The sequence below is a fragment of the Barbatula barbatula genome, assembly GCF_947034865.1.
Source record: "Barbatula barbatula genome assembly, chromosome: 10".
NCBI lineage: Eukaryota > Metazoa > Chordata > Actinopteri > Cypriniformes > Nemacheilidae > Barbatula > Barbatula barbatula.
In genome coordinates, this window is record NC_136773.1 from 24,446,985 (window position 1) to 24,460,824 (window position 13,840).

Consider the following 13,840-nt stretch of genomic DNA (forward strand, 5'->3'; position numbering starts at 1 on the left):
AATGAGGTTAATCTATAACAGCTTGAGGCTAAACTACAAACCACACGTCAGTCAAATAACCACAAACTCACAGAAACCCTCAAACATTCTGATTCAAAGCTACTGGACACAATCTGATTATTTACTGGAACACACACAACTGAAAGAAGTGACTCACAATAACACACTCTTGTGTTCTTCAATGGTGATGTTGTGTGCAAGAGAAACACATCTGACCGCACAGACTGGTCTTACAGCTTCTCAAGAAAGACAACAGTGCTCGAGCGAGTTTCTCTAACATTCTCTCTCTGACACACACACACGCGCACGCACACGCGCACACACACACGCACGCACAAGTGCTGCAATAGTGAAATAAAACCTTGTTCAGGTTCGGTTTTCAGTTAAAACTGCGGAATGTTCACACCAATTAAAGCCAATAAATCACATACTGTACAAACACACAATCATAGAGTCAAATATAGTTTAACGTCTAATTTATATCAACTTTTCACATTGAATCCCGTCACTCGCTCAATAAACGTTAACCTCCAACCTTTGCACTTTCATTTCACCATAAATGGTTTAAGACAAAAGAGTTTAAGATCAGACTCACCCCATTATACTGACTGGAGATCAGATCTCTTTATTTCTCTGGTCTGTAACAGTAACAGTCACGAATATCGCGCAGCAGATGTTTCTAGATGTCTAAACTCCAGGATTCTGTCGTGTTTTCACAACGACACGCGTGTTTTGATCCGCTTCTAATATTTAAAGACTCTACAGATGAAATGTGTGTATGTGTGTGTATGTATGTGTGTGTGTGTGTGTGTGTTGAGTTCGATGCAGATGATCATCAATTCAAACTGAACGACAACGAGACGCGCCGTGGATCTGCCCACACACACGCACGCACGCACGCACGCACGCACACGCACACACACGCACACACACACACACACTCACAGAGACACACACACTCACACAGAGACACACACACACTTGAAATACCCTTTATGACATGTTTCAGACAGGGTTAGTGACAACATGAGCCATGACAAGTATATTATTAAAGTCTATACGCACGCACTCATATCGACACACCGAACGCCGTGTCGACATGTTTTACTAAATAAACTTTATTTAACGGCTGTATTAAACTTATATGGACTTACATTTCTGCAGAATCGCAAAGGTTCCACTGAAGGACTCAGACGAAACGGCTCATCGCTGGACTCGCGCGCGTCAAATGATCCGACTGATCTGCATTATTAATTAAAGCCACAGAAAACAAACCCGCCGTCTGTATAACACCGCTGACGTGCCAGAAAATTCGTCGTTCGTGAGGTGCAGACTACATCAAAGTCGTATTAAATAATGAACACACGGGATGACAAATAAAGAGTCTCGTTTCATTTACAAATAAATATATAAATGACTTGCGACGCGTGGGAAGGAAAAGGGAACCGAATCTAGCGGAACCTTTAGACAAACCAAGAGGGACAGAATTAACAGTTGCACACCACACGCCGCGGACTCGCAGTTGGGTTTGTGCAGGGTTTCGTGATTTTTCACGCTTTGAATGACGTGGAGTTTTCTCTGAAGGAGACATGTCTCGCAATGTTGACTATAACGCCAAGTTCGCATCCAGGTTCTGTGCGGAGGACGCAGAGTTTCAGCGGTACCGGGAGCGCGCGCCCGACCCGCCGCCGGTGCTGGAAGACTGGAGAGCGCGTGGACGCAGAGATAAACGGTAACGTTAAGTGTAAAGGGACATTTCTCTCTGTTAATGAATATATTTGTGTGTTTTTTAATACGTGTTTGTGTTCCGCTCCAGAGTACCGGATCAGCGGCCGCAGGAGCGCTACAACCGGCGCTGGCCTGACCGCGGTGACGAACGTAAATCCGGTCATGATTCGTACAGTCAGAGGTCCCATCACCGACACCTGTGACACTTCAAATGTTTTCTACCTTTGCCTCTCATCGAGATCATTATTGATCATTATTCAAACGTGCTGCTTGTATTTTCCTCATTGTAACTTGAATCTTTTTATAAATAAAGTTATTAAGAACTGAAACTTTATCAGTTTGACATAATGAACGTCACAGTAGAGGGTTAAATAGGCCCTGTTTGAATTCTGCCACTTTGTGAAACTCCTCGTTGTTCTTTACTTCAGTAAACTTAAATATCAACACATAGAACTGAACTATAAAATGTTTTATACATAAGAAAATATGAAGGCTTGAATCGGTTTGAAGTAAAAAAAAACATTACAAATGAGTTACCTAATCATTTTGTTATGTAACAGTGCACTATGAAGGGTTATATTATGGTCGGATCCAAATCACAAGTCACGGCACTTGAACGTACTCTGGTGAGATTTATTATTATTATTTTGTCGATGAGGTCAGAGCAAATGTGGAAGAGAAAAACCTCTCTGACCTACAGAAAGTGTGCCTCTCTCGTCCCTCACAATAGAAACATGTGACGCTTGTTGACTTGCTCTCCCCTGCAGCATCACAGTGACCTGCATCAGTGTCGTGTGAGTAATGAACAGTGTTAGTCTGCACAACTGAAGAAGAGATGCTCTTCATCTATTTTTGTCCTATAAAGCTGCATTTTCAGCCTCAGGGACCTCCACACAAATACAGTGAACTGAAGATTTGCACATTGGCACACACAACCAGCCCTCGCAATTCTCCAATGCGCCAAAAAGATTGTGATTGTTTGCAGTTAATAATATTCCAATACTATTCAAAGTCATGAAGTCACATACAAATTGTATACCCAGTTAAATGATATTCCTCAGAATTTGCTGCTTGTGCACTAAACAATATAAGATGAAAATAGAAAGTACCAAAAGGCATTTTTAGGAATATGGCATCGCGGATGGCTGATTCGGCTTAGAGCTCTCTATATGAATGTCTTTTTTTGTTTGTCCTGTCTTTAGTCACCAACAATATACTACTCTGTACAATGTCCCTTGTATGCTATTATTCCCATTTCTGTACAATAGTCTTTATACATGCATATTTTTCATTTATAATCTTTTTACACTGTAAATCTTTTTTATGATTTGTCTTATCATTGCGTTTGAATGTCTACTAAAAGCTGCCAACACCCAAGAAAATACCTTCCGAAGGTCTTCTGATTCTGATAAAACAAGGTGGACAGAGAGAGAGAGAGAGAGAGAGAGAGAGAGAGAAAATATACAGCTGACTTGAAACAATATAAAGTTTTTAAAATATATAATTAGAGTAAAAATAAAATGACTTTACAATGTTTTTAAATCAGTTTAGGGATAATAACTAGTGTAAATACTCATCCTGGCACATTTATTAAAAACTATTGCGCTTTCACTTTCTAAATGGCATCTTTACTTTCAAAATCACTTGAATCTCTAATGTACAATACTATATAGTATGTGAAATGATATTGGTTGATATTGCCTCTAAATTGTACGCGACTACCTCTAAGAACTTCACAAATTGAACTATGATTTTGTTCATAAAAACTTGAAATGATTTAAATGAAAAGAGTGCAGTACACAACCACAGAGAATCTCTGCAGGACCTTTCACATCATTAAAGCTTAATGACTTCTGCTAAACACAACTGAAGAAAAGCTCTAGCTAGCCAAACCCAGATGAGAGAACCCTACAGACAGCGTCCTCTGGTGGCCATCAGATGTAATGAAGAGTCCTGCATCTGTCTTTTAACATGAACATATTGATTTAAACAGTTAAGGTCCATTCATATCAGTAATCTGTGATTTGTGTTCATGTGTTTCTTTCATTAGGATGAAATGATTCATTTTAATGCAAAACACCTTAACATAAAGTAACTAAATCATAAGACGAATTATAGAGTATCTGTCTGAAATGAACACTTTATTACAATCGCATTCCAATTAATTTATTCTGTAAAATTCTCGTCAATAAACTGAAAAAAACTTTTACATGTAGCTACAAACCATGAAAACTCAACAATAAAAATGAAATGAGGGAAACTTTAGCACACATGTGCCATCTACTGTCATAAAAATAAATAGAATATATTTTTTATAAACAAAGATAAAAAAAATAAAATCTAACAAAGCAAGAGCGCATTTTTTTTGTCCGTAAAGAAAAGCTCAACAGAATAACATCGTAAACGTGAATGATGCAATGTCAACATGCCAGAACAGACATGAGCTGCACCTTTAACATTGAGCTTCTAGATTCTACACACAAATCAAATGTACGAAGATTATATTGAACTCACAAGTCTGCTTTTGCACTAAACTTCATACATGTTCTACTTTTTCCTTCCTTTTTTCCTTTTCACATAAAAGCAAAATGTTGTTTTAGAGACCTGCTGTCTGTTCCGTTAAGACAGATAAACAGTGTGTGTAGAATGTGAGTGTTTGCTATGTCCGGTCACATGTACAGTGCTGATAGAAATCTCAAATGAAATTGAAAACAAAGACGTTTTTGTTGAACCCATGTGTTTTTTGTTGTGTGTGCGAGTCAGATTTGACCCTGAACAGAACACGTCATTATAACGTTTGGACATTTGCAAGCAATCGATAGAAGAAAATGCAAAGTGTACATTTACAATATGACAAATGGACGATGATGAGCACCGGTGCGATCATCTAGCGATCCTTCCGGACAGACAGATTCTGCTGAAAAACATATAAAAAAAAGAGCTTTCAAATGTGCTCGTGCTGGTTAGACTTTGACTTTTGATTAAAGGTGGAGGATTTTAAAGCGCCACATCCAGACGTGTTTATCATAACTGTACAGATCTTCCGGGATTGTAAATATGTAACCATCTGCTCATGTTGACGGCGTTTTATGATGTCATAAAACATCAACATTGTGAGTGTCTAATGTTTGAATTTACACACGTCTTTTGGGTTTTATCACAATATACAGTAATGCTGTGTTTGTTCTACAAGCTTACATAATAAAATTATATTAGCTCCATTATCCATGACATGCTTGAAATACATATCGTAGCGTACTACTTCACAATGAAATGCCATATACGTTCTCACCCCTTGACTGCATTTCTTGTCTGAAGAGTTCTGGATGTTGTTGTCACGATCACCAGACTCTGAACCGCTCTTCTCTTCAGCATCTTTACCGTCCTTCTCCAGATCTCCATCTCCCGAACATTTCCTGGACAGCTTAGACAACATTTAAGAGAATTGTACACTAAAAATATGCTTGACAACACTATACGATGCCCCGATTGTCAGTGCTACTCATTTCAGATTTGTAATCGGCGATTGTAAACTTGTCAAAGCTTTACAAACCGCTCCGTTCATATTTCTCAAACTTTAATGTTGCGTCTCACATTCACACTAAATGTGTTCAAGTAGCACAGTAACCGTCAGCGCATACATGAAGACGTGGGACTCGGTCGCTAGGCAACAGCTGTTGCTAAGCAAGGACTCGCAAGTGCGTTTAAGCAGTTCAAATCCCTTTTCTATAATATACAACGTCCATGTGCAGTGAATTCTTCCTCACTGCTGTTGAACCCTGATTCAATCTCAAACTTCAGAGTAATATTATCAGAGATTCGCACATTATTCATTTGAACTAATAAAATTCTAATCTCTCTAGTCTGGGTGGAACAGGCTTTGAAGAAGGCTTTTTAAAACCAACTTTTTAGTAACAGTATTCTGGGATTCTGCTATCCACAGTAAATCACTGTACGCCTGCTCATTCTAACCAGCCGAATCTGATTTACAAAGCAAATGATGATATCCATCTATTGTCTTATCCTATGCAGGGTCGGAGCCCGTCCCAGCATCTCAATGGACACATTCACATCACTGTTTGCACTCCTGCCATCAGGCAGACAATACAGTGCAATATCTTATACTTCATGTAAATACATGTAATTTGTATGGTTATACAAATGTCCAGTACACAATTGTAATATACAGTACCTGCACCCTATTACAAAAAACAGCATATGCTGGTTAGTTAGGTTTTGAAGCATGGTAGCTGGTCATTTGCTAGTTTAAGCTGGTCCTAACCCAGCTCAGGACCAGTTTAAACCAGCACATGATCAGCTTAGGACCAGCACATGACCTGGGGCACGTTCAAGCTCAAACCTGTAAACGACATGTTCCTGAAAACGGGTTGCAAGGGGGTTTGAGATGCGTTTTCTCTTATTTGGTGGGTGTGTCAAGAATGTCAATTCAATCAGGAGCAACATGTTTATAACAGCTTTCCTGTATCTCAGTGTTAAGAGCATTGCGTTAACAACGCAAGGTTGTGTCCCAGGGGATTGCGGATACCTATGTAAAATGTATAGGATTATGCTTTGTAAATCGCTTTGGATAAAAGCGTCTGCCAAATGCATAAATGTAATGTAAATGTAACCCACGCGGGACTTAAGAGACAGCTCACACAATGGATCCCAGTTAAGTGGTCTACAAATGTGTATATTCATCCATTGAAGATATGACAAGACATGTCTTTTGCAGTATTCAACACGTATTTATACCTATTTCATCTGGCTCAAATGCTTAAAAAAGAACACATAGAATGGCCTTCTCAGCTGCAATAGTTCAACTTGAACACCCTGTTGTGATGTCGCACGAGTTGAACTATGGCAGCTGAGAGATTGATGTCATCTGTATAAATACATGTTGAATACGTAAGGGATAATACACTGCTAGCCTTGCGTTAAAGGGTTTAAATGCACGACGTGGAGGCCCAGAACCCCAGCGAAGTGCATTAAAATCCTTTAACGCACGGGTAGCTGTGGATTATCCCATGGTTATTTGCCAAGCGTTTTTTTGGCGTAAAAAGAGGTTTAATGGACACCTTCCAGCCAATCAGAATCCAGTATTCAAACAGACCATGGTATAATGCAAAATACACGTCTTCTAATATTTTCAATTGTTGCATATACACTTTACTTGGACCCATTGTACGAGCTGTTTCCTTAATACTGCGTGGGTTTATATACAGTACATCTCTCCCTCACAGTGAATAGACAGTGCTAGCCACCGACAATAACATTTCACTTATCTAACCGAGTAAAACTCATTTTACTGTCTCTGAACAGACACCGACATGAAAGTAAATGACACACTTGATAAAACCACAGAGAAAAACAACAATCAAGGGAATTAAACAAACTACAAGGTAAAGGTACCTTGGAGGATGTACTTTTTTTTCGCTTGGACCCCACCTTGTCACTCTTCATCTTTCCTTCATCTTCCTCACCAACAGAATCTCCCTCACTGCTTGCATAAGCAGCATTGCCCCCTTCCCCTTCTGTCTCAGAGGAGCTCTGCTGCTGTATGACCTAAACACACAGAAAGCTTTGGAATGACCTCATATGTATGCACACGTATTCTTTATGTCTGATAATTACTATAACTTACCTGGTAACCAGTAAATTTGACACCAGGATTGTTTTCAATTTCCCACAGACCTTCATTAAATCCTTTTCTCTTGTTTGACTTTCCAAACTTCTCTTTATATTCCTTGTAGGGAAGCAGGTCTTTAGGACCCAGGAAGGCACTAGAAGAAGGGAAACCAAGTACATGATCATCAGTCACATTTACATTTATTCATTTGGCAGACGCTTTTATCTTAAGCGACTTACAAGCAGTTTTTTTTACAGTGGCACATTACTGCAGAGCAATCAGGGGTAAGACGTCTTGCTCAAGGGCACTTCAGTCATGACCTGCTGGCACTGAGATTAGGACCTGCAACCTTCTGATCACAAGACCAACGCTCTAACCATTAGGCCACAGCAAAGTATTTTTTTATAGTTTTTCCTTCTTCGTATAGAAAAACTGTTATGAAGTTATGAAATGCTGTCAAGAGCATGACAAACCAACAGGTGGAGATATAACCCTAACCATAAAGCCGTGTTGGCCAATCAACACGATCACTGGTCACGCTGTCTGATCACTCTGTCTGATCACTGGTCGTTCTCACTCTGTCTGATCACTGGTCGTGTCTACTCCGTCTGATCACTGGTCACTCTGTCTAATCACTGGTCACTCTGTCTAATCACTGGTCACTCTGTCTGATCACTGGTCACTCTGTCTGATCACTGGTCGTTCTCACTCTGTCTGATCACTCTGTCTGATCACTGGTCGCGCTTACTCTGCTTGATCACTGGTCACTTTTTCTGATCACTGGTCGCGCTCACTCTGTCTGATCACTGGTCGCGCTCACTCTGTCTGATCACTGGTCACTCTGTCTGATCACTGGTCACTCTGTCTGATCACTGGTCGCGCTCACTCTGTCTGATCACTGGTCGCCCTCACTCTGTCTGATCACTGGTTGCCCTCACTCTGTCTGATCACTGATCACGCTCACTCTGTCTGATCACTGGTCGCCCTCTCACTCAGTCTGATCACTGGTCGCGCTCACACTGTCTGATCACTGGTCGCGCTCACACTGTCTGATCACTGGTCGCGCTCACTCTGTCTGATCACTGGTCGCCCTCTCACTCAGTCTGATCACTGGTCGCGCTCACACTGTCTGATCACTGATCACGCTCACTCTGTCTGATCACTGGTCGCGCTCACTCTGTCTGATCACTGGTCGCCCTCTCACTCAGTCTGATCACTGGTCGCCCTCTCACTCAGTCTGATCACTGGTCGCGCTCACACTGTCTGATCACTGGTCGCGCTCACTCTGTCTGATCACTGGTCGCCCTCTCACTCAGTCTGATCACTGGTCGCGCTCACACTGTCTGATCACTGGTCGTGCTCACACTGTCTGATCACTGGTCGCGCTCACTCTGTCTGATCACTGCTCGCGCTCACACTGTCTGATCACTGGTCGCGCTCACACTGTCTGATCACTGGTCGCGCTCACTCTGTCTGATCACTGGTCGCGCTCATCTGATCACTGGTCGCGCTCACACTGTCTGATCACTGGTCGCGCTCACACTGTCTGATCACTGGTCGCGCTCACTCTGTCTAATCACTGGTCGCGCTCACTCTGTCTGATCACTGGTCGCGCTCACACTGTCTGATCACTGGTCGCGCTCACACTGTCTGATCACTGGTCGCGCTCACTCTGTCTGATCACTGGTCGCGCTCACTCTGTCTGATCACTGGTCGCGCTCACACTGTCTGATCACTGGTCGTGCTCACACTGTCTGATCACTGGTCGCGCTCACTCTGTCTAATCACTGGTCGCGCTCACTCTGTCTGATCACTGGTCGCGCTCACACTGTCTGATCACTGGTCGCGCTCACACTGTCTGATCACTGGTCGCGCTCACTCTGTCTGATCACTGGTCGTTCTCACTCTGTCTGATCACTGGTCGCGCTCACACTGTCTGATCACTGGTCGCGCTCACACTGTCTGATCACTGGTCGCGCTCACACTGTCTGATCACTGGTCGCGCTCACACTGTCTGATCACTGGTCGCGCTCACTCTGTCTGATCACTGGTCGTTCTCACTCTGTCTGATCACTGGTCGCGCTCACACTGTCTGATCACTGGTCGCGCTCACACTGTCTGATCACTGGTCGCGCTCACTCTGTCTGATCACTGGTCGTTCTCACTCTGTCTGATCACTGGTCGCGCTCACACTGTCTGATCACTGGTCGCGCTCACACTGTCTGATCACTGGTCGCGCTCATCTGATCACTGGTCGCGCTCACACTGTCTGATCACTGGTCGCGCTCACTCTGTCTGATCACTGGTCGCGCTCACTCTGTCTGATCACTGGTCGCGCTCACACTGTCTGATCACTGGTCGTGCTCACACTGTCTGATCACTGGTCGCGCTCACTCTGTCTGATCACTGGTCGCGCTCACTCTGTCTGATCACTGGTCGTGCTCACTCTGTCTGATCACGGGTCGCGCTTACTCTGTTTGGTCACGCTGTGTTATAATCAGATCATACACATAAGAGACACTTGACACACAACTGACTTACGTTTCATGAGTACCAAAGAAGAAGATGGGGTATTTATTAGCAGGAGGCTTCACAGCGCCCTCTGGCAGCTCATCAATCTACAAGCAGATGAAACATGTTAGATGACATCATCATCCTTCATCCTGACTTTCCATGTCTTTTGACATTAATGTTATGTGCGATTAATCGGGTTCTTTTTTTAATCGATTGACAGCACTAATTAAAACGTCTATTTATTAAGGATTTGGTCCAAAATATTTTATGCAAAATATAACCCAAGCAAATCAGAGAGAGAGGCTGAGAGAGATTGTTTCAGTTTGCAGAAAACAAATGAATGAAACATGGATCTGCGCTAACCATTTTATCTCAGGTACGTTGTTTTTCTCAGGTACGTTGCTAGAATTTTATAGTTTTATTTAATTAACACTGCATTTATGTCTGATATTTGACCTGTGTTTTGACTTGCATAATCTTATATGTTTTTCTTATAGTCAATATGTTTTCTTTTGTACAGCTGCTTTGTAACAATGAAAAATGTAAAAAGCCCTTTTTAAATAAACTTGACTTGACAATCATACTGTAATAGTGTTACCTATCCACTTTTTACAGCTTTATATTTTGCTTAAATGTAAAGTGTTTCCAGCACGTATTTAAAACCAAGCATGGTGAATAAGCTGTACTTCTAAGACAGTTGTCAAACTTTATGTTATAAATCTGTGAAGTCATTTAAACAAATTAATGTTACGTTATTAAAATAGGAGACATATGGCATTTCCTTGATGCAAAAGTATTTCCTACAGACTTGATTAACGTATTGCACGGTTCAACACGCAAAACACTGTAAACTTATAGAATGGCGATGTAAGTCTTGAATCACTAAATGTTTTAGAAAATGTTTACTCAAGGCTTTCTTTGTGTATTTCCCCAGCGTTGAAATCAGGTACAAAATAAATAAATGATTCCAAATGCTTTTAAATTCAGCAAATAATTGGGTGTTTTAGGCCTGGTTTCTTTGTTTCTCTGATTGAAAGCAGCTTTTGAATGTTGAATGTTTTGCCACGAGGGGTGAGTTCCGGCACGTTCCCATGGGAAAGTCACTCTCCACCCCTGGTTACTGGAGGGCCACAGCTCTGCACAGTTTGGCTGCGTCCAAATACACACATTTGCGGTCTCGGCCACTTCAGAGCGTGTGCACGCGACGGAGTAAGACCGCAAGTCTGTCACGTCTTAAAAATACCAAAGTAGAGTCCCTTAAAGTTAGGGTAGGCAATCCTGTCCAGAAACATTTTTTGTCATGCTGGTTGGAAATCTAAAAATAAAGTGAAACATTTATATTTTTACAATTATATATCGTCTGTGAAAACGTTGGACCGATTACTACTCTCGGTCCGAGGGCAATGATACGTCATGTGTACATTTTCAGTCAGCGTATTTTGCATCCCACTGCGCACCCTGTTCACGCAGACATCATACATCACCAGCGCGCTCATATGCAGGCAGCGAGACAATGGTGGACAGAGAGAAGGTACCTGAAGATGTTCATTATTGTAGTCATGTAATTCACTTTGTGCTGTAATGTTTTCTCACAGGTGAATGTGACATGACTTCACTGGAACCGATCCAACAGCTTCTGGTCTGTGTGTGCGCGCTCATGTGTTTTGGAGGAGGCGTGGCTTTGGATGATGATTCGTGAGAGGGAGGGACTGTATGATTGCACTGCTAGCAGGCAAGGGTTAGCATTTTCCAAATGATCTACTTTCCAAATGCACGTATGCATTTTGTTGCCTATGTTGTTATAATTGCTTCCAATGTTTCCTCATCTGTAAGTCGCTTTAACGCACCCTAAACCCACACTATCTTGAATACCGCTTGTATCCCATCATGCATCACGTTCTGTATATAAATCATGATACGTGTTTGTGCCCGGATCTCACAAGATGTTGAAGAAAGGGTTCCAGTGTGTCTTTCTCTTGTTTTTTTGTACTGCTGCTTTGATACAATACAAAAACAGCACTATTAAAAAATACTACTACATATTACAAAACATTTTTTTGTAGTAAAATGTAAGTGTTGCACATCTTATTAGAGAAAACTCCACAGAAGTATTTTGTAAAACTGCGTTTACCACGTAATTAGTAACAGGCTTTAATGGACTAGTTTTGATGCACTTAATTGCTTCCAATGTTTCCTCATCTGTAAGTCGCTTTGGATAAAAGCAAATGTAACAGCACATGGATTCAATTGGCTTGCACTTGCCAAGTGTGTCCCATCTGGTTAGAAATACTACATGCTCACTTGGGATCTTCACGCCCACTAGATTAGGAAAATACGTTATGAAAGTAGTCAAGTGCAAAGACTGCAAGAGTGAGTATTTAAACAAAGCCTTTATGCTCCAACCCTTAAACGCACTAGTAACTTCCAAGAAGTGGTTGGAGCTCAACTGTGTTGGACACAGGCTTCCAGGTATTGACTTTAACACAAGCTTAAGAACATCATGGTGGTAATTTCTGTTATTACTGTAAATCAATTTAGCGAACAGTCCAACTAAAGCGTGAAACTAAAATACTTGTTTGGTGTGAATGAGTGTCACAAGCTTTGCTTTACACTTCTGTAGGGCTTTTGGTACTTTTATTGTCTGTATACGGTTGTAACAGAGCTTAAGTGGTTCATTTTTCCCTTGTTTCACAATTGTATACATTATTCTAGAGGTCAGCATGTAAGAATCTGAAATGGGAGAATTATTCTTAGACGTGAACACAGGCGAACCCTTTATTTATAATGCTGTTAGTCTGAATCCTCACGATCAGACACTATCGGCCTTTATCTCGGTATGAAGGCGACCGCACCATCCTTCACATCATCGCGTCTTTCCGGAACCGCGCGGATGCTGCACGAGGCCCAAAGCCACAACGTCTCACGCGATACAAACCCACGACGCGTGAAAAAGACTCGACACCGTGCAGACAATGACCACAATCAAAGCCTTTAAAAACCGCCCCGATCCTTAACAGATTAGGACATTTACATGACGCTGACGTTCCGCGGTTTGGATGCATTGCATTAGTTTCCGTCTTTCCACGCAGATGATGCGTGTGTGTTTGCGGGAAGCGGCCGCTCTCCACTACTGTAACCGGCCTCCCCGCCTCTCTGCCCGGCTGCCGCTCATACTCACCCTCGCCGGCCAGTGCGGGTAACCCTTCATCTTAGCGAAAACCAAATCTCCGGCTTTATATTCCCGTGGCCGTGGGCGAGCCATCGCGACACACGCGCGCACTGAATGTGAAATGCTGCAGGTTATTCCGCGGATCTCGAGCTCAGCCCTCGCTGATCCACCATCAATGTTTAGATCGCAGTTAATAAGGAAATAAATAATGAAAGACGAGAAAAGGCCCAAAGAAACTCCTCTCTCTTCTCTTCCTCAAACAGCTCACCTCGTCATGTGTCGTTCACACACATTTAGTTTTTCATTATATTATAAATGCTTATTTTACTCCAGACGGACACGATACTTTAATGGCGTAGAAAACATACAGTAGCCTACTATACAAACAGCAAACTATTGTTACATGTGTTTTATTGTAAAGTTGAGACATTATACTCAATTCAGTAGCCTATATAAATAACACCGACACAGTTCTTTTGTAGATTATGAATTTGTTTATTTTTGTGTCTAGTCTTGAGACATTACCTAACCCATTCAGTATAAAATCTAAAACAAACAAATAAATAATAATAAGCAGATCATTCTGGTTTCACAACCCAACTGTAGCAAACATCTCATTCAAACACCACACTGTTATAAATCTGTGACTCGTGTTGATGGTTGTTGTCCACCAGGTGGCGTTGAACACCTTATACATCTGTGTGTTTCAGTGCATGAAAAACTTTCTTCATATATTAATCTGTTGTATAAACCCGAAATAATGTATTTATTGGCATGTATGCATTGATCAGATGCTGACG

At 41.8% G+C, this 13,840-nt stretch overlaps 3 protein-coding genes across 8 annotated transcripts in view; 1 reads left to right on the forward strand and 2 right to left on the reverse strand.

Moving 5' to 3' along the window:
- Positions 1-1,459, reverse strand: part of homer2 (homer scaffold protein 2) — a 14,629-nt gene extending 13,170 nt beyond the window's left edge. The window contains exon 1 of one of the 3 annotated variants that reach the window (XM_079465276.1): positions 596-1,006. In XM_079465276.1, the coding sequence (XP_079321402.1) occupies positions 596-600 (5 nt within the window). In that variant the 5' untranslated portion in view covers positions 601-1,006. Of the gene's footprint in view, positions 1-595; positions 1,007-1,154 lie in introns of those variants that run through there. The other 2 variants (XM_079465277.1, XM_079465278.1) reach the window with 2 other exon arrangements.
- On the forward strand, positions 1,163-3,895 carry LOC306899187 (uncharacterized protein). Its single transcript, XM_079465283.1, has 2 exons — positions 1,163-1,732; positions 1,817-3,895. The coding sequence occupies exons 1-2, from the start codon at positions 1,590-1,592 to the stop codon at positions 1,929-1,931; spliced, it is 258 nt and encodes an 85-aa protein (XP_079321409.1). The 5' UTR covers positions 1,163-1,589; the 3' UTR covers positions 1,932-3,895.
- Positions 3,843-13,423, reverse strand: hdgfl3 (HDGF like 3). Of its 4 annotated transcripts, none has more exons than XM_079465281.1 (6): positions 13,050-13,325; positions 9,899-9,975; positions 7,373-7,511; positions 7,177-7,293; positions 5,021-5,152; positions 3,843-4,645 (listed from the first exon to the last, which is right to left on the reverse strand). In XM_079465281.1, exons 1-6 carry the CDS (start codon positions 13,131-13,133, stop codon positions 4,616-4,618), a joined length of 579 nt encoding a protein of 192 aa, XP_079321407.1. In that variant the 5' UTR covers positions 13,134-13,325; the 3' UTR covers positions 3,843-4,615. The 4 variants fall into 4 exon arrangements, with proteins under 4 accessions (XP_079321407.1, XP_079321408.1, XP_079321405.1 ...); XM_079465282.1 differs by having other exon boundaries at positions 3,843-4,642; positions 13,050-13,311; XM_079465279.1 differs by having other exon boundaries at positions 3,845-4,645; positions 7,141-7,293; positions 13,050-13,423.
- Positions 13,424-13,840: the final 417 nt, after the last annotated feature.